The following is a 21,552-nucleotide window of genomic DNA, read 5'->3' on the forward strand; positions in this document are numbered from 1 at the left end:
CACACAATGCCTTCTTCGGACCACCTCCTTCTCTCTTCTCCAACTCAGCTCAGTCCACTCCGCTCCCGACTCTTGCCCTGAATGAAGGGAGGCGGCTCCTTTTATCCACACCCGGATGAGCTCCAGGTGCTCCCCGGCAATCTCCCGCTGACACGCCCCAGTGTGGCGGAAGTGCCGGCTGTTCTCCCGGAAGCTCTGTGGGTGTCCCTGCTCTCTTCCCCAGCACTTCCTGGTGTGGCGGAAGTGCTGAGGTCCAGGGTCCCCAAGGCATTGGGGCGCCTCCTGGCGGTGACCTGAGCCCCCAAAGCAACCAGGAAGGCGGCCCCACGTGATCCCAGATGGGCACACGCCCACTTCCGGTCCTCCAAGGCGTCCCGGCCAGGTCGTGGCCCCTGGCACCCTCGACAATATATATAAAATTATTAATATGTTATAATTATTATTATTATTATTATTATTATTATTATTATTATGTACTGTGTGTATATATTATATATTCACACTATATATATATATATACTGTATATATAAAATTATTAATATGTTATAATTATTAGTATGTAGTGTGTAATATATATATATTACAGTATATAGACACTATTAACATACATAAAATTGCACAAAAGAGACCTTAAACAAGACTTTGTGCCCCAGCCGTCATGGTGGTCCTGGCTGACACCTGTCATGTGGCGTCTCTTCAGAGGTTCGTTTTCTGTCAGGCCGCTAACGCCGTTTTCCTTTCTCTTCTCTTGCAGTTGCCTATGACCCCCCCAATGTGGTGGAGCAGGTGGACCTGACATCGACCCTCGCTGTAGGCCTCGGGCTTCCCATCTCCCAAAACAACGTGGGCCATCTCATTTTCCCGGTGGTGGAGGAGTGCTCAGTGAGAGAACAGCTGCGCTTCCTGCATCTCAATGGCTTCCAGCTGAGCAGACTGTTGCGGGACGGCACTTCGGCGTACGAAAAGGGTAAGTGGGCTCTCTCCTTGCTACCGGCCGTCCTTATCTGTGCCCAAGGAGTGGCTTGGCAAGCGGGCTGTGGGTAGGAAGTCGAAGAGGACTGAAAATGTCAGGATCTTCCTTAGTATCGGCATTCAAGAATGCACTAAATTGTAAAACATGTCGGATATAAATCAAGGCAGGTTATGGGAGAATTCACCGGGGGGTCTGGTGTGCCGTACTTGTGACCACACGGTATGAATCATGGCCTGAACGACTGTGGACAGGAAACAAATTGGGCAAAACAAAAAGAGTTGTCTTAAAACCGCAAACGGTAAACCTGCAAGTCCAAACGCAATAATAATAATAATAATAAATAGCCAACCCGCGGCGTAGCATACGCCGCATAATCAGGCTGCTTTTTAAATGATTTTTAAGCACAGAGGAAAAAATAAACATTTGAAAAATCCGTAATTTAATAAACCACCAAGAAAAGTAACATTGTAACAATGCACGCTACGAAGCAACATACGATTGTCCGTGACTGAAAACCGGAGGAGCGACGTCGCGCCTTCTCCTTCCAAAGCGAAGGACGAGGTTGAACGGCGCTCGTTCAGTACGCACTGCCCGCTTATGTGCCCGCCCCCAACTCTCTACCTGAGTCACTTTCATCTGTGTACAGTCCACACGCACCTGTGAGTCACGTTGACTGTTAATGTTCCAAACACCGCCTCAGTCGGTTTCCACGTTGATTTTTCATTGTTCTTTGTGGTTCCGGCTGCTTTTTTATATATAATCCACCAAGTCACCCGACCATGGGGGGGGTTTACAAAGGGTAGGGACATAACCAGTACTGGGAATTTCTCGTTCGTGGGCAACAATTGCAAGCCACGGTCTCCATCACGAATGGGGTTCAACGGCTTACGCACGGCTCCCCGCGCCGGGTAGACACACGCTGATCCATTCAGTGTAGCGTGCAGTACCGGACATACAAGTGCATCACAGACCTGTTAATGCTCAATCTCACGTGGCTGAAAGCCACTTGTCCCTCTAAGAATTTGGACACCGACCGCTGTTGGGTCGTGTAACTATTTAGCAGGTGGGAGTCTCGTTCGTTTTCAGAATTAACCAGCCAAATCGCTCCACGAACTAAGAACTGCCATGCGCCACCACCCACAGAATTGAGAAAGAGCTATCAATCTGTCAATCCTGTCCGTGTCCGGGCACAGAGCTTATTGGTTTTTAAAGACTGCCTCCTTCATTATGTTTTAACCAATGCACGGAACGAACCAACACACAATCGTCCGTGTGGCGCAGAGGGTGGAACGGGAGGAGAGAAGGACGGCCACTCCGCTCCCTCCGTCATGCTAGTCTGCTGATTTCTCGTTCAGTATACACTGCCTGCTCAAGTGCCCACCTTCAACTCGTCACTCGAGTCGTTGTCGTCTTTGTACAGTCCAGATGCACTTGTGACTCACGTAGACCTTTCATTGCCTTTCTATATATAATCCACCAAGACACCCGACCACGGTGGTAGCGAGGTGGGAGGGCGGTGTGTACAAAGTGCAGGAGTATCTAAGAAGACGCATGTTTGTCGCGGATGCGAATTGCTGTATGTAGCGTGTAAAACAGTTTGCCAGGGTGCACGCGGTCGTGCGTCGTAACCGAGAACTCGTTTTTTAAAGACTGCTTACTTCATTGTGTTTTAACCTCAGTTGTAAAGGAATGTTTTAAGGATCCCATGGGATACCCCTCGCAAACCGTTTCACACGCTGCATATGGCGATTCACTTCCGCGAGAAACATGCCTCTATGAACAGTCAACTTGGGTCGGAGCTGCATGTGGACTCTACGACAGACGAATATAAATGACGCCGGTTTTTCTGTGTCGTCGCGTCTGAGTTGGTGGGCGTGGCTCTGCGAGTTGTCGTCGTATCCAATGGTCTTAGAGTTGGTGGGCGTGGCTCCTTCCTGCGTGCGCCATAGGTGTCTAACTTGTCGGCGGCTTAGTGAATCCACGCCCTTTCCATGGTCGTCTTGCCTTAGTGAATTATATATATATATAGATAAATAATAATAATAATTTTTTGCATTTAGCGCTTTTCTCAGGATGGAAAACAAAGATCCAAAGTCACTCAGTCAGTCCGCCAGTCCGTACGTCCTTCAAAGTTCTTTCCCTCAATGGCTTACACTCCTTTGATTTTATTATCCCAAATGGTTTGCAGTAGGAATGCACAACACGCAAGTATTTTATTTTGCAATATTTTGTTTGTTATATTTTTAAATCCAAAAACCTGAACACCAGAAACACCTCAATGCTGTAAAAAAAGAACACAAACGACAAAGTGAGAGGTTTTGGGGATCCACCCTTCTACTCGAAAAATGGTTGCTTAGGTTGGTCTTTACAGATGTGAGCTCCAAACAGAACTGAAGAGAGAACAAAATGGCTGCCATATACAGGGTGAGCCAAAATGAAGTAGTGCATTTCTAAAGGTCATTGTTGGAGTGGGTTAGGTTGGGGTGGCTGGGGGTCCTTTGACAGACAATCCCTTGTTGTTTTCAGTTGGCCACATGCCTTGGTCCGGTGCTCACCGTTGCTTTCGCTGTCAATGTGGTAGCTCACGTTATGCCCCTAGATAATCTGACCTAACGGAAGCATGTAAATTGAAAAGAGCAGCGGACTCAGGATAGAGCCTTGTGGACCACCATATTGAATATCATGTAATGGGAGAATGGTATTCTGGGAACCGGAAATGACATCAGAAGGAGATGGGATCTTGAGAACCAGAAGAGGAAGTGACGTTGGCTGTCCTCTGAGGACTGGAAGTGGCTTTAGGCTGAGAGTTCATCGGGTAGTCTGCAGGGAAAGAGAACAAAGAGTTTGAGGGCAGCGCCAACCCCTGGTCGGGTGGGAACATACAGTACACTTATTTGAGCCCATAAACTTTCTGCCAAGCGCACTGTTAAATAGTCACAATGGTTACGGCGTCAACAAGAATCTCATGAACAGCAATATAAATCTACCAACCGTGTACCCATAGAAAACAAGGTGGGGTCATAGGAAAATTCATAATGTTGAATATTGTCACACATGTGTGCTTTGGAGTCGACTGCAATGCTAATTCCACCTCAAGTCGAGGGGTGGCGCTAGTGCCTAATGCCTCTCCTCTCCTTTCCCCTCGGTGACAGAAGGATATTGATAATAGAGGCATCAGCTGACATCACTGCGAAGCGCTCCACTCCCATTGTTCAGAGATGGTCTCTGGAATTCTTTTATTAGTTCAAGCTGCAAGGTGACCACTTCTGGGTCAAATGACTGCAAGCAGTTCACCACAGTGCAGATCTTCAAACTGAGAGTCCACGACAGTTCATTTGGTGACGAACACGGGATTTGCACTGTGAACAGGTGGAGTGCAGTAACAAGATTTCACAGAAAAGGTGCGGGTTGACAAAGCGAGACATCCGCTTGTTCAGAGATGGTCTCTGGAATTCTTCTATTAGCTCCCACTGCAAGGAGACCACCTCTGGGACGGATGTTTGGGGTTTTCAACTGACCACCGTCAAATCTTTGAACAGTGATGCTTCATGGTGTGTAGTCCGCGACAATCTGCAAGCTAAGCCAAATAAACGGCTGTCCAATTCACTTATGAAAATATGGCCCTGGGGATCTGATAATTTGGTGCGAGAGTTGTGCTCCTGCTGTCTCCTACCTTCAGGGGAGTGACAGCCACTGTGACGGTCGGCTAATGCCTTTACCTGCACGGGATGCCAGCTGGACGAATGACCGGGGGAGAGAGCAACTGTAAGGCACTACCTCCCCCGGGACACTAGAGGGCAGCTCTCCTGGGCTGTTGTACCACCATGGACTCCCACAGGGCAGTGTGGCACAGGCCTGTTGGGTTCTGTGGGGGCCCCAGGGGGAGCTGCAGAGCCCTACTTTGGGCTTTCGCCACACCTATGGGTGTCTGATTAATGAGCCATCTGGAATACTCCCAGGGTCTGCTTAAAAGGAGTTGCCTCACTCCATTCTGGGAGCCAGGGTCAGGTGAAAGAGGACAAAGCTTGCCATGAGGATGAGGAGGAGGAGTGGAGGTGGAACGACAAAGAGAGAAGAAAGGAGGAAAAAGGGACTGCATATTTGGTGCTGTTGAGGGGGGTGAGGAAGTGGAAATAAACATGTGCTGTGCTGAACTTGTGTCTCTGCCTGTCTGTGTCAGGTTTGGGGCAGCTGGAGGACCCCTGCTCTCCACACCACATTTAAATGTCAGTTTCCATATACACCACAGGGATGTACTCTGTTGCCAGTATATGTGCCACCTGGGCATCTTCGAGCCTAACTCCCATCTTGTGCTGTGGAAGTGGCATTGCAGATACAGTACCTGTTGGACCCCCTTTTACAGAGTCTTCCATTTTCATTCCTCAGCCGCATCTCCTGCCAGTCCCATTCTCACCCTTTGGTTTGTCCTCCTCTCATTCCTGCAGATGTTGGCTTTGAGCAATTCAGAGTTGCCGAAAAGTCCCACGGAAATTGGGTGAAGCTTTACCTCGAGGGGAACACGTCGGAGGTCCTTAACAACATGGGCAAGAAAGTCATCCGGCAGTACCTGGATGCTCTGAAGTCCATGAGCTCCTCCTTGAGCAAGCAGCTGGGAAAATATGACCTTTACTCCATGATGGTGGGCACCATCATCGTCTTTGAGGTGAGGATTTTTGTATCGGGGCTCACAGCAGAAAAAAGGGGCATAGGGGAGGGCATGCCTGACCGGATGAAGCGAACCAACAGTCCAATGTGTTGTAAAATTGGACCTGGAAGGTCCGTCTTGTCTTTTGTGTTGTTCATTTTTCAGTGCAAAGCATTATGGGATACTTAGCATTACTGACGACACACCAGTATTACACTGAGCCTTTCTGTGTAACTGAGAGAAGCCATTTTTCAGAAGTCCACCTGAACTTGTCTGCTCTTCTATTGACTTCAAGCCACCGCTCCATTTCTATTAAAGCCTCTCCTGTACATCCCATGCAAGGGAAGTTCTTTTGCAGAGGCAGTTCTTTATGCCAGTCCTCCATCTTGAATGGCGCACTGGGCAGCTTTCCCAGGAGGATCACAAACCCAGGGAATGAAATGAGCAGATGCTGTTATGTGAAAAACGTTTATATCCCATGCAGCGGGGTCTCGGCTCCTTCTTCACGGCTTCTTCATCTTCTTAAACCTCTTTTGATACTCACAGCTGCCTCTTAACAAATTACACAAGCACATTTTTCTTTGACATTTTGCAAAATTGCCTGCCTTGGCACCCGACTTGGCACTGGCAGCAGTCACACTGCAGCTTTTTCATTTAATGCTTGCCACTATGAGATTAACCCGATTCCGTTACTCTGTATGAAAGCTCTTGGACGGCCTCAGGCAGAAATGCTAATCTAAGATGGAAAAGTCGGCCTGTCAGGGGGCACACACTTAACACCCCGGCCCACCTGAACAGCAAGTGTCACAGAATGCAGCAGGTAACCTCCCACACCGCATACAGTTGAAATTTAACTGGGCGCCTTACTAGGATGTCATCTTTGGGTGGACATTTGGATATGCAGGGGGGACATCTTAGAGTCAAAATAAGCAAAAACTGTATTCTTACTGGAGTTTCATTGTGTAGCCACGCCCACTGCCCCCTTGCAAGTGCAAAATACTCCAATGTGACAAGTTGTGAGGTCTGCTGCCCCCTAGTGGGCCATGTCCTTCCACAGTGGCACTCAGATTTGTTTTGCATTCAAAGTGTTGGAGATTCTGGGGGGTCTGTGTGACCCTAAATGAGTCCACCTGTCTGTGCTTCTCTTGTAAAGTATGGTGTCTGTCTAAGGTCACTTGGGAAGGTTTTTGGTATAGAAAGGCGCTATAAACATTGAAGTGAGTTTGTGTTGATGAATGAGATTTTCACACAAGTTCTGACTGAAGGGTCCCAGTCATTTCTGTTTTCTAGGGGTGGCATGGGGCCACCGTCACACTCTAGGGGTCATGTGACCTCATGCCAGCAGGTCCAGTGCCCATGACCTTTCTTAAACAATGTTGGCATCTGCCAGATTGGCATCCTCAGGTGAAAATGTTATGTTTCCATCAGTGGCTTTCCTCACTTCGTATTCACAGTGTAGGAGACTTGGGGGGATCTGTGTGACCCTAAATCAGTCAGCCGGTCTGTACTCTGCAATAAAGTAGGGCGAGTGTGTGATGCACCCTGGGAGTAAGTTAATAAAAGTTCAACTGTGGAATTCGGGCTCTAAATTTAGGACAACTGAAGTGCAATCAAAGAATCAATCAATCAGTCAGTCAATCGATCGATCGATTGATCAATCAGCCTTTCTGTCTGTCTGGCTATCTATTTATTATATAGTGCCTTCCATATCTATCTATCTATTATATAGTGCCTTTCACATCTATCTATCTATCTATCTATCTATCTATCTATCTATCTATCTATCTATCTATCTATCTATCTATCTATCTACAGTCATGTGAAAACATTAGGACACCCTTTGAAAGCATGTGGTTTTTTGTAACATTTTTAATAAATGGTTATTTCATCTCCGTTTCAACAATACAGAGAGATTAAAGTAATCCAACTAAACAAAGAAAACTGAAGAAAAGTCTTTTCAAGATCTTCTGTAAATGTCATTCTACAAAAATGCCTATTCTAACTGAGGAAAAGATAGGACACCCTCACATGTATTCCCTCTTAAATTGGCTCAGATCTCACACAGGTATATCACACCAGGTGCACATAATTAGTAGATCGTTACTCTGCATGTTGAATGAGGCTTGCCCTATTTAAACCTCAGACATTTAGTTTGGTGTGCTCCTGACTGTTGAAGTGAGAGTGAGCACCATGGTGAGAACAAAAGAGCTGTCAGAGGACTTCAGAAAAAAGATTGTAGCAGCCTATGAGTCTGGGAAGGGATTTAAAAGATCTCAAAAGATTTTGAAATCAGCCATTCCACTGTCCGGAAGATAGTCTACAAGTGGAGGGCTTTCAAAACAACTGCCAACATGCCCAGGACTGGTCGCCCCAGCAAGTTCACCCCAAGAGCAGACCGCAAGATGCTAAAAGAGGTCTCCAAAAACCCTAAAGTGTCATCTCGAGAACTACAGCAGGCTCTGGCTACTGTTGATGTAGAAGTACATGCCTCTACAATCAGAAAGAGACTGTACAAGTTTAACTTGCATGGGAGGTGTGCAAGGAGGAAACCTTTGCTTTCCAAGAGAAACATCGAGGCCAGACTGACATTTGCCAGAGATAAAGTTGACAAAGACCAGGACTTCTGGAATAATGTTCTTTGGACAGATGAGTCCAAAATTGAATTATTTGGACACAACAGCAGAGGACATGTTTGGCGTAAACCAAACACAGCATTCCAAGAAAAGAACCTCATACCAACTGTGAAGCATGGAGGTGGAAGTGTCATGGTTTGGGGCTGCTTTGCTGCAGCAGGACCTGGTCAGCTCACCATCATAGAATCCACGATGAATTCTACTGTGTATCAGAAGGTGCTTGAAGAACATGTGAGACCATCAGTTAGAAAATTAAAGCTGAAGCGGAACTGGACCATGCAACATGACAATGACCCAAAACATACTAGTAAATCAACCAAAGATTGGCTGAAAAGAAGAAATGGAGAGTCCTGGAATGGCCAAGTCAAAGTCCAGATTTGAATCCCATTGAGATGCTGTGGGGTGACTTGAAAAGGGCTGTATGCGTGCAAGAAACCCTCAAACATCTCACAGCTGAAAAAGTTCTGCATTGAGGAGTGGGGTAAAATTTCCTCAGACCGATGTCGAAGACTGGTAGATGGCTACAAGAACCGTCTCACTGCAGTTATTTCAGCCAAAGGAGGTAACACTCGCTATTAGGGGCAAGGGTGTCCTATCTTTTCCTCAGTTAGAATAGGCATTTTTGTAGAATGACATTTACAGAAGATCTTGAAAAGACTTTTCCTCAGTTTTCTTTGTTTAGTTGGATTACTTTAATCTCTCTGTATTGTTGAAACGGAGATGAAATAACCATTTATTAAAAATGTTACAAAAAACCACATGCTTTCAAAGGGTGTCCTAATGTTTTCACATGACTGTATCTATTATATAGTGCCTTTCACATCTATCTATTTATCTATCTATCTATCTATCTATCTATCTATCTATCTATCTATCTATCTATCTATCTATCTATCTATCTATCTATCTATCTATCTATTATATAGTGCCTTTCATATCTCTATCTATTATATAGTGCCTTTCATATCTATCTATCCTCCCATCCATCCATCCAGTATCTTCTCTGATAATGCTATTCATGCCATTCTCAGTTCTGCTTCATGTAGCTCTGAGCACAAAGCATCGAGCACTAAAAGCAGGAACCAACCCAGGATGGGGTGCCAGTCCATCACAGAGCCCACTGCCACACACCTCGCATCCAGTCGCCTTCAGTAAGTGACTTGAGTCTTGGTTGGCACATTCGCTCGACCCCAGATTCTCTGTAATGGATTCTTACTTTTTCGTTTGTGCTGTTCAACGCAGGGCCTGAGGTTTCACTCTCTGGGGTGCGCCTGTCAGGGTCGAGTTTAAGGTTGTCAAGCATCCATCTTTGGTCTTCTGCTGTGACATGCTGCTGACAGGTCGACTTGTCCTTGAATATGCCTTTGCTTCTCATATTTATTTACTCCTTGCTGCTCCTTGAGAATTTACCTTTAAATAGATGTCAAATTAAAATGGAGATTGTATAAGTGCTTTCTATTAAGTACTTCTCAGTGACCACAGCATACATTAGAACAGTGTTGGTGAGAAGAGGCCATTCAGCAAAACAAGCTTGCCAGTCACCAAAATTCTCTACAAAAAACATTAAGTCGGGATTTGAAGGCCTCTCAAGTCCCTGCTGTCAATTATGCTACTTGGTCACGCATCCCATGTGTTTGTGCTGCTTGGCGTGAAGGAAAACTTCCTAACATTTGTGTGAAAGCTGCCCTTAACGAGCTTCCAACTGTGCCCATGTGTTCTTGTGGAAAAATGTTTTTCAAAGTAGCAGCCGACATCCACCATCCTGTTTGTCATGTGAAGCACTTTCAGTCAAATCGGCTCTTGGGCTCAGTTTGTCTGCGTCTCCTTCAATCCCTCCTCATTGAAGCTCATGGAAGGAGCCATGAAACACTGGAGTGGACCGAAGACGTCACAGCTGTGGCTTGGAGCTTTTGGGAGAGCCCAGAAATCAATGTGGCAGTCGGAGGATGGCAGACTGTACAGCACATGGCATGACTCGTGGTGCATTGTTGATTCTTGAGATTTTGAGTTTTCCTCTTCTGGCTGTTTTTGTGGCATTAGATCCTGAAATGGCTGCTGAAGACCGAATCACGTCAATGTGGAGAGAAGAACTCCAAAGTCTATTATATTAGATAATATATCTATTATATAGCGCCTTTCATATCTATCTATTCTATCTATCTATCTATCTATCTATCTATCTATCTATCTATCTATCTATCTATCATATAGAGCCTTTCATATCTATCTATCTATCTATCTATCTATCTATCTATCTATCTATCTATCTATCTATTATATAGTGCCTTTCACTCTATCCATCTATCTATTTATCTATCACGCCACTTCCGGTTCTGATGACATCATTTCCAGTTTCTGCCATTAAAGCCGTAGTCTTTGCATAACTGGACTTGAAACTGAACACAGCTCAACACCTGATACCCATTTTGATGCCAGGGCACATTATTCACCTGGCTGCCCCAAACTTGTTGATGTCTCATGTCAATTCTTATCAAACTGTCTTGAAGTCCTAGAATGGCTTGATGATGACATGGAGATCAGGACTCTGTAGCGGCCACACCAGGATTCCCTGTTCCGATGAGGTTTGGGGGGTCGTCAAGTTGGGACCCATCAGACGCTTCTATGATGGGACTGCAGGATGGATAAAAAGCTGCCTGGCAGTTTTGTTCAACTTGTTTGCCCCAAATCCCCTTGGAGTGTCCACTATGCTTGAGGGTGGTCTGCTCGTATTTTTCCATGTGCTCTTCTCCATCACTTTAATGGGCAAGCAGCCTTCTGCTGGTGTTAGACTTTATTTCATTCTTCAGAGGAATGGCTTTGTGGTCCCAATTCTTTCGTGAAGGCCTCTTCTGATAGGACGTCTCCGGACCCCCTATGGGTGACCCAGTGGTTTCTGCGAGTTCCTTGCTGATTGCAGTGCTGGACGTCTTTAGATATTTGATGTTTTTTTCTTGAGTGTCTCGGCTTTGCCCGTTTGGTTTGTTCTGCAGAAGACCTCGATGATGCAAGATGAGCACCTTGTGTCTTGTCGCCGTTCTCACGTCTGCCTGACCTCCCTTCAGTCTGCCCAGTTTTATTCCCTCGTTTCTGCTCCATCCTCTGCCTGATGTCACTGATGGTCAGCACCTTCATCGAGCAGCTCCCCCTGGCAGCCCCCATTGAACCCCAACAGGACTGCCCCAAAATCCAAGTCCCACAAAGCCCTGCAGGAATCTACTCCCCCCATCTCAGAGAGGCGAGGACCACGGCCGACCGTCACAACATCTAAGACGAACGTTTTGTGGTACTGTGTGTGCCCTCGGCTGCCCCCCATTTATGTCCTTGTCCCCGTTTTACCCCAGGGTGCGTTCGAGGCAACGGCTGGGTCGGTGTGAGAACGAGCTGGAGGCCCACCGTAGTGATTTGTGACTTGACTTCCTCTGTGGGGCGAGTCGTGTCGAGAAGCTGCAGTGCCAGGATGCCATCCAGCTCTGGTGTAAATAATTGAGCGATGCCATCTCGACTCATTTTTTTCCCCACTCCATTGTACTTTGGTACTTTTTTTTGACTTCTTATGCATACGAAATGAGCCGAGCGTCAACTGAAATCCGAGAGAAGTGTCAAAACAGCTAAATAACTGATTGTCTAATTATATTGATGACTTTAAAAATGACACCGAAGTAATTAATTTCATAGAATCCGAATATCCTTGGTGCCTGTTGTTTTGCCATCCATAATTACAGATTAGAAATGGAAAATCTTAACACCCGTCGGCTTTCTTTCTGGTTTTTTTTTTTGTGATCTCCAGCGTCCCCTACGACTTCCAAGGCTGGCCGACGGTGTTACGTGTTCACATTACGGCGTACAAAGGAAAGAATTAATTAGACACGAGGAGTTTAGAGCCGCGGCTGCACATGCTGTTGAAGGAAGGATCAAAGGCAGCATTTGGGAGATTTAGGGAAAGCCGCGCTGCGTGTCGAGGGGGTGCCAGGGGGGCCGCGCAAACAGAAAAGTCAAACGAAACACGCGCACATTAGGCCCGCCTGCGTGATAACTGGTGTGCAATTTGTTTTGCCAGCTGTGGAAATATTTGAAGGTTATTGTCATACATTTGTTTTTAATCTTGAATTTAATTCAAATTACTTTTTGATGATTTGATTTATTTTTCTGATTATTATTTAAAGTTGGAAAGATAAATAGGAAACAGAAACAGTGCTGTTCAGGGCATGGAAATCTTGGGGGGGCACACAGACCTGGCAGAGGAGCGCATCCTGAGAGAGATGTAGAGACGCATAAGGGGTGGAGCCTGGGTGAGAGAGAGAAAAAAATGACAGAGCCTCAGAGGGAGACAGTGTCCGAGGGGGTGGAGCCAGAAAGAGCAAGAGGTAGAGACACACACACAGAGTCAGAAGAGGCGGACCTTTTAGGGTATGAGAGAGAGAGAGAGATGCTATCTGTAGGCGTGGAGCCTGAGAGAAAAATTGTCATAAGGGGGTGGAGCCAGAGAAAGAGAGAGAGAGAAGTTGTCATAAGGGGCGGAGCTGGAGGAGGAGAGAGAGAGAGAGAGAGAGAGAGAGATAGAGAGATAGATAGATAGATAGATGCTGTCAGTAGGGGTGGAGCCTGAGGGAGAGAGAAATTGTCATAAGGGGTGGAGCTGATGGAGGAGAGAGGAATGCTGTCTGTAGGGGTGGAGACTGAGAAAGAGAGAGAGGAATTGTCATAAGGGGTGGAGCTGACGGAGGAGAGAGGAATGCTGTCTGTAGGGTGGAGACTGAGAAAGAGAGAGAGAGAGAAAAATTGTCATAATGGGTGGAGCTGTAGGAGGAGAGAGGAATGCTGTCTGTAGGGTGGAGACTGAGAAAGAGAGAGAGAGAGAAAAATTGTCATAATGGGTGGAGCTGTAGGAGTTAAGCGAGAGAGATGCTGTCTGTAGGGGTGGAGCCTGAGGGAGAGAAATTGTCATAATGGGTGGAGCTGTAGGAGGAGAGAGGGATGATATCTGTAGGGCATTACCTAAGAGAGAGCCAAAGAAACACTGTGAAGGGCAGGGCTTAAAAGAAAGAGAGCAGGAGAGTGAGAGAAAAAGAGACAGACACTTGGAATAAGTGACCAAGTAGTGTGGTGGGCAGCAGGACTTTAGGTCCCTTTAAAACTTAACCTGATGGTTTCTCTAAAAGAACATTGTGGATAGGACTGGCAAGCTTTGTTGGGCTGAACAGCCAGTTCTCCTCCAGAGTGTTCTAATGTATGTGGCTGCCAGCAGTTCTCAGGAAAGATCCTGGCTTGGATCAGCTCATTGAGTTGTGGGACGTGAGTGCAGATGGCGCTGCCTTTGACCACCAAGTGAGTGGCAGGAGACAGAGCCAGTGGTGTGAATGTGTGAAGAGCTGACACAACAAAGAAAAGATCGTTGAATTAAGGAACTGTAGAAGACTGGAGTGGACCGGTGATGTCACGGGTGTGGTATTGAGCTTTTGGAAGAATTCACACCTTGAGAATCAACGTGGTAGTTTGAGGATGGCTGACCCCAAGATGCTCCCACGTTGATTCTTGAGATTTTGAGTTTTGTTCTTCTGGCTGTTTTTGTGACTTTTGTTCCTTGTAGGGCCTCAGAATGCCACCTTCTCCCTCAGCCTCAGACAGACAGATAACAACAACGTTTATTTCTGTCACACATTTTCATACAAACAATGGAGCTCAAAGTGCTTTACATGATGAAGAAAGAGAAAAAAAACAACATAAATAATTAAAATTAGGGAACAATAATTAACATAGAATAAAAGTAAGGTCCGATGGCCAGGAAGGACAAAAAAAACCCCAAAAAAATAAATAAATAAATAAAATGTGCAGGGGCCACAAGACCACCCGGCCAGCCCCCTCTAGGCATTCTACCTGACTTAAATGACCTCACAATCAGTCCTCATGGTATTCAGGGTTCTCATTGAAGAACTTGATGATGACGGTCACGTGGACTTCTGGCCTTTAATCCATTAATGGAGGGGACATCACGGTGGTTTGATCAGGTGGTGGGGGCCGCAGGTCACTACCACAGAAAACCGGAAAAAGAACAGAAGAGAAAGTTGGGGTTAGTATGGATTACGGAGGCACCATGAATAGTAATGATAACTAATTGAATATACAGAGCATCAGGATTTAGCTAAAGTGAAGTTATGAGAAAGCCAAGTCACAGTAATGAGTTGTCAGAAGTTTTTTAAAGTGCTCCACCATATCAGCCTGGTGAAAGTCAATTCTGAATGACACAGGTAACCAGTGTAGTGACATGGGTGATGTGCTCGGATTTTCTTTTCCTAGTTAGGATTCTAGCAGCTCCATTCTGCACTGATTGATGTCATTTTTAGGTGGTCCTGAGAGGAGTGCGTTACAGTAATCTAGTCGACTGAAAACAAAACCGTGAACTCATTTCTCAGCATCTTTCAATGATATAAGAGGTCTAACTTTTGTTATATTTGTTAAGTGAAGAAATGCTGTCCTAGTGGTCTGATGAATATGTGATTTCAAATTCAGGTCACAGTCAACAGTTACCCCTAAGTTCTTTACCTCTGTCTTGACTTTTAATCCTAATGCATCAAGTTTATTTCTAATAACCTCATTATATCCATTATTGCCAATCATTAAAATTTCTGTTTTCTCTTTATTTAGTTTGAGAAAATTACTCCTCATCTACTCAGAAACACAAGTCAGACATTGGGGTCAGTGAATCAGAAGAGTCGGGGTCATCAGGCGCTATTGATAAGTACAGCTGTGTGTCATCAGCATAGCTCTGGTAGCTCATGTTATGCCACAAGATAATCTGCATGGAGATCGAAAAGAGCAGCGGACCCAGGATAGAACCTTGTGGACCACCATATAGAATATCAGGGGTCTTTAAAGTATAATTAGCACAATTTACAAAGAATATTCTACCTGCCAGAGAGGCCCACCCATTGACACTAAGGCAATTTCTAAGAATATTGTGATCAACATTATCTATCTATCTATCTATCTATCTATCTATCTATCTATCTATCTATCTATCTATCTATCTATCTATCTATCTATCTATCTATCTATCTATCTATCTATCTATCTATCTATCTATCTATCTATCTATCTATGTGCGTTGTACAGTTGGGTGGGCCCTCACTTGGCTTGTACTCCACATGTGTAGCCTGCTGTCCTGTTGGTCTTCTTGGCTGCGTGTCGGTCGGCCATGTAAGTTAAAATGCCCCTGCCCTGTGCCCAATCGACTCCACCACCACATCTAAAGCTGCTTTCACTGCTCAAAGTAAAACATTCAATAAGATTTTGTTCAGATAAAAAGGTCATTTGTAATTCTGTTAATGAACTGTTCAGACTTGCAGACCATAGTTAAAGCCCCCTTAATCACTCAGACTTGGAGCCAGGGTCCTGTCTGAGCTTATGAATTAGTGACATCAGTGACGAAATATGACAGCGCCTGAGACCCTGGGGCACAAGCCTGGTGTGCCCTGTGCATAGTCAGGGTCGCCTACCAAATTGCTTCAAACATATCACGGGTAACACGTTAAAACTTTCATTAACAAGTCGTTAACGGACATTAGTGGAGTATTAGTTCATGTACACTCAAAGAGGCGTGAATGTCATTAAATAACAATTCATGTACTGATAACACTTTGTAATGACTTTCATTAGTAAGTCATTGACAGGCATTATAGAATGCTTCTGTACATCTTTAGAAAATGTTTATTTATTAGTTGTATTTTTTTCTATTACAAAACCTAATCTATTCTTCTATTTTATTCTTTTCATTGTTAAACTTTTACAAACATTTCCATTCCTAGCATGGAGTTTAGAGTCGCCTCCGGACTCTGACCTTGGAATTGAGCCCAGCCTGGTGTTTAAAGCCACCTCTGGACCCTCCTCCTTATTATAATTTGGGACCCTCAAACAATAAAAGAGGGCAGGGTGCAAAAATCCAAAATACTACTTGAGCCAGAGCTGCCTGGAAACAGGCCTCACCCCAGGCAACCCAAACCTAAAATGGAAGGCTTCAAGGGCCTGCACAGGCCCAAAACATACAAAGATATCATTCAAGGGAAAGAATTACTATAAACATCTGGCATGAAGACACAAAGGCATATGAAAAATATTTATATATATATATATATATATATATATATATATATATATATATATATATATATATATATATATATATATAACAAAAGGAGAACAGATTGAAAAGATAAAAAAGCTAACAAAAAACAGTCTGTAATCCAAAATCAGGAAAATGAATGACCAGGAAAAACAATCCAACAACACACTTACACACTTTGCAGATGACGACACTCCAGACTCAGTGGATTTCTGAGGGGCTCATCTGGTCAATTGGAAATATAAAAATGGGGTTGGGGGGGGGTGCCCTCTGCAGTTGCCTCAGTTCCTGGGTGCTCCACTCGCAGAAAGCAATGAGCAAAGGCAACCAACATCAAGACTAAACAATCAATGAACATTGCAATTTCAACAAAAAATATTCATAAAAGTAACACAACATCAATACAAAGATAAAAAACTTAAAGCTGAAACCTAATAACCCTGATATAACAAGCCTGGGGTTTGAAGCCACCTCTGGACCCTCAAAGTAGGCCTCATAAACACCACCTGAACCAGGCCAGGCCTCACCGCAGGCAAACCAGCCCCAAAATTAAAAGGCAGGCTTCAAGGGAAAGAATTACTGTAAACCTCTGGCAAAAAAAAAAAAAAAGTTTTATAAATGAAGAATTTATTTATAGAAACAAAAGAATAACAAACAATGAAAAATGACAAAAAGGGTTTGGTCCGTAATCCATAGTCAAGAAGGCCAACGACTAGAAAAAAAAATCCAAGAACACTAATCACGGATAATGACACCCCAGACTCTCTCAATGAACCTCTGAGGGTCTCATCTTCTCAGCCTGAAATATTAAAAAAAAAGGATGGGGGTGGTCATTCCACAGTGATGTCAGAGAGGCCCCGCCTCCCGAAGCTCCACCCACAGAAATCACTGAGAAAAGGCAAACACCATAAAGACTGAACAACAAGTAAAATTAGAAATATTAACAGAAATGACATAATAACAAAAAATATAAAAAGTCATTCAAAAGTGAGGAACATTACAGCCCTGGAATTGATCCCACCCGGTGGTTTAAAGCCACGTCTGGACTCTCCCTGTTGTTGGGATTTGCAGCAGTCACTGGCCTGCTTAGAAACAGGCCTCACCTCAGGCAACCTGGCCTTAAACTAACAAGGCAGGCTTCCTGGTCTGCACAGGCCCACAATGCCCTTCAAGGGAAGGTATTACTGTAAACCTCTGGCTTGGGAGGACAAATATTTGTAAATGAAGAATGTATTTCTATAAACCAAAGAAGAACAAACACAGTAAAAGGGCAAAAAAAGATCAGAAAACTGGCAGGACTAAAAGGGCTAACAAAAATCCATCTGTAATCAGGAAATCCAACCATCCGACTCACAGACATTGATACTCCTGGTGCTCTCAATGAACCTCTGAGGTACTCTGATCCTCTGCCTATGATATAGAAAGGCTGGGGGCGGTCCTTCCATAGTGATGTCATGATGGCCCCGCCTCCTAGGTCTCCACCTACAGAAAACGAGGAGCAAACAGCATAAATACACAATACATGCATACTAGACCATAAATGTTGAAGAATTAACGAAAGCAACTGAAGAATGATTAATGGACCCTGACCTTGACCCTCAAGTAATAATAATTCTTTATTTATTTGTCACATACTTAGTTATACAGGACAACACGCAGTGAAACGATCTTTTCGCATACCCCTTGGGGTCAGAGCGCCCCTGGAGCAATTGAAGGTTAAGGGCCTAGCAGAGTAGCATCTCTTTTGACAGTGATGGGGATTCGAACCAGCAACTTTCGGGATGCCAGCACAGATCCTTAGCCCCAGAGCCACCAGTGACCCCAGCATGGGATATAAACCCACCCACTTGATGGCTAATGGAGCTGGAGGCCAGGAGGAGACTGGCAGGAGGAAGTCAGTGGAGTGTCTAGTGCCAAGCTATAGTGGGCAAGAGGGCGACCCACCCCACCCCACCTGGTCCAGAGGATTCAAGACTTGGCCCGGGGGCCCAGCAGGCTTGTTGTTTTCTATTTATTTGGCCTCAGGACCCCTCAGGCTCCATTTTTGCTACCGTTTTGACTTGTGCCCCACCACAAGTTCTGTGACCACCCCCCAAAGCTTGGTGGTCACAGCATGGCCCACCCTGAGCTGGTCTCTTATTCTCCTTCTGTTCTGAACTTGTGACAGCAGCCCAGTAATCTGCTTGTCCATCCCAAAAATGTGAAGATTACAGACGACGTGGAGTTTCTTCAAAGCTGGCACCACCGTGGGTTTGTTTGTCTCCCTCATGTGTTGATGGTGGTGTGTTGATGGTGGTCTGTGTTCTTCTCTCTTCTCTCCAGGTCCTGTTCCTCCTGCTGCTCAGCATGGCAGACGCTTTGAGGAGTAACGCTGAGCTCGACCTCCCCCTGTCCTCCTCGCTCTGCTCGCTGCCTTCATACCTGCTGTGCCTGCTCTTCTCGGCCGTCCATGTCCTCGTGTGCACGTCGACCGAGAGCTCCTGCTATTTCTGCAGCCTCTCCTGGGCCCTGGCGTTCGCTGTGATCTTCTTCGTCACGGCTCTGCTCTGCGTGATCCTGTCCATCATGGCCAGGAAGTTCTCCTGGGAGAAGCCTCAGAGTAAGGTGAGCGTCCAAGGTGACAACATCACAAATTGTTTTTCCTCCACTGTCCACTGTCAGCCCAGTCGTCTCTGGGTAATTGCAAAATGCTCTCTGATGGAAGCTTTGCCAAGCAGCTGGACGTGCTGATTATTCCAGCCTTTGAGATCAATTAGGAGCCAAATTTGTAAAGCCGGCCGTCACTTGACGCCCGCCTGAAATAAATAAACAAATGGAGTGCGTCCAGCTTGTGGGGTCTCCATTAATCCAAACCTGGCACCTCTATTACACGTGTCAGTCCGCGCGCTTTGGTGCAATGGAGTCGTTACGTGAGAAGGACCAAAATCCCCACTGGGTAGAAACGGCGAGTGTGTGTGTGTGTGGACGGCAACCTGCTGTACCAGCGGAGAGTGGCAGGCACGGAATTAGAAAACTGAAACGGCAAAAATGCCAAAGACTCAGCTGTGCCGGTGGGGCATCAGTGCCTGGCATGTGGGTAAACAGAAATCAAGACATGACATAAAAAGTAAAATTTCAAGAAAACCCAAACTTAATGTGGCGCCTTGCAAGTGAAGCCAAACTACAGGTGTTCTGTTTGAATAGTCACATGTCACATGTCACATGATGGGGGTGGGGGGGCAACTGGCTGGGCAAGTGGGCAACTGAAGCGACCTACAAAGGTAAGTGACGCCTGTCTGTCTAATATATAGCGCCTTTCACATCTATCTATCTCTCTGTCATATACTGCCTTTCACTCTGTCTATCAATGTATTTTATAGCGCCTTTCACATCTATCTATCTTTATATCTATCTATGTATTATATAGCGCCTTTCACATCTATCTGTTATATAGCGGTTTTCACATCTATGTATCTTTCTATCTATCTACCAACACCTACTCAAAGCATCATGATGCTCCAGCATTGATGGAGTCTACATGACCGTCATCATCAAGTCCTTCAATGAGAACCCTAAATCCAAAGAGAACTGTTTCATTTATGTTAGGTAGAATGCCCAGAGGAGACTGGAGTTTTTTTTTTTGTTTGTTTTTTCTCTTATTCTATGTTAATTAATGTTGACTTATTTTATTTTCTTACTGTGTCATTTATTTTTCTATTCTTCTTCATGTAAAACACTTTGAGCTACTTTTTGTATGAAAATGTGCTATATAAATGTTGTTGTTTTATATAGTGCCTTTCATATCTGTCTATCTATATGCCTATCTATCATATAGTGCCTTTCACTCTATCTATTGTATAGCGCCTTTCAGATCTATCTCTTTCTATTATATAGTGCCTTTCACTCTATTATATAGTGCCTTTTACATCTATCATATAGTGCCTTTCACCCTATGTATCTTTATATCTATCTATCATATAGTGCCTTTCCTATCTGTCTGTCCATCTGTCTATCTATTATATAGTGCCTTTCATATCTATGTGTCTGTCTGTTATATGGTGCCTTTCATGTCTGTCCCTCTCTCTATATTTCTGGCTGTCTGTTATATAGCGCCTTTCACATCTGTGCAGTGGTGACCATCTGTCTCTTATTTGTTACAGTTCTGCTCTACTCTGTTCTCGTCTCTTCTGTTGTGTTCTGCTCTAATGTATTTTTTCTCCTATTGTTCTACTTTATTTAATTTTATCTTATTGTATTCTGCCCTATTCTAATTTTTTTCTACTCTTGCTGTGTGTTGGCGCACTATGAGTGTGAATATGGGGAGGGTGGTGTACGAGTGGACCTCATGATGGCCTGCCCGCCTGTCCAGGGCTGTTTCCTGCCTTGTCCCCAGTGCTGTTGCCGTTGGCTCCTGCCGTCATGGACCCTAAATCACCTTCAGCGGGTTTCTGAATGTTATTTTGTTTTTTGGGTTTCATGTGAGTATGGATATATATGACTGAGCCATATGATTGGCTGGCACCTTGCCTGGCACTGGTTCCTGCTTTGTGCCCAGCGTTGCAGTGATAGGCTGTGACCGCCTCCCCCTGCCCCGCCCCCTAAATCGGGTTTCGTGTTTGTAAATGAAGCGAGAGAAGCCAGCGGGTGATGTCCAGAGTAATTCCGGCCTTTTTCCATTACTCCAGCTAATGAAGACGACATTTCAAGTACGGATTGTGAAACTTTTTCTTGAAGTTTAAAAAGCTATTAAAGACTAAAGTCTGCTTGGTTAAGTGGCTTTTATAGGTCTAATTTTTAGAGTGCTGACACTCAAGACGTTGCGATCGATACCCACATGGCATGTTTGGGCTAATGATAATGGAGGTGTTTATAAGCACAATTGATTTAGCCGCTGCCACAGTGCTGTAGTAATGCCTCGTGTTAGACTCGGCGTTCGTAATTACCGCAGGGAAGTGGACGGTGTGCCACACGGGGCCGGGGCAGGACTGGTCATGTGGACCGCTTCACCTCAGTCAGTCCAGAAAGGGCCCACTGGGGTCAATGAAGAGAGGTGGTGGCACAAATGACAAGCGTCAACACGGTGGGGAGAGCAGCTCAGTCATTGAATGACACACAAAATTAATAAGAAACAGACAGCGGGGCCCCCTAGTGGATAAGGGGTTGACGTGTAAAATGTAAGGTTGGCAGTTCATGATCCCGATGATC

At 45.1% G+C, this 21,552-nt stretch overlaps 1 protein-coding gene across 1 annotated transcript in view; it reads left to right on the forward strand.

The window, feature by feature from the left end:
• Positions 1-21,552, forward strand: part of pigg (phosphatidylinositol glycan anchor biosynthesis class G) — a 230,978-nt gene that overhangs the window by 160,819 nt on the left and 48,607 nt on the right. Inside the window, exons 6-8 of the mRNA XM_039758143.1 lie at positions 756-968; positions 5,420-5,637; positions 18,691-18,972. Of these exons, the coding sequence (XP_039614077.1) occupies positions 756-968; positions 5,420-5,637; positions 18,691-18,972 (713 nt within the window). The remainder of the gene's footprint in view (positions 1-755; positions 969-5,419; positions 5,638-18,690; positions 18,973-21,552) is intronic.

Source organism: Polypterus senegalus, chromosome 7, assembly GCF_016835505.1.
Source record: "Polypterus senegalus isolate Bchr_013 chromosome 7, ASM1683550v1, whole genome shotgun sequence".
Lineage (NCBI taxonomy): Eukaryota > Metazoa > Chordata > Cladistia > Polypteriformes > Polypteridae > Polypterus > Polypterus senegalus.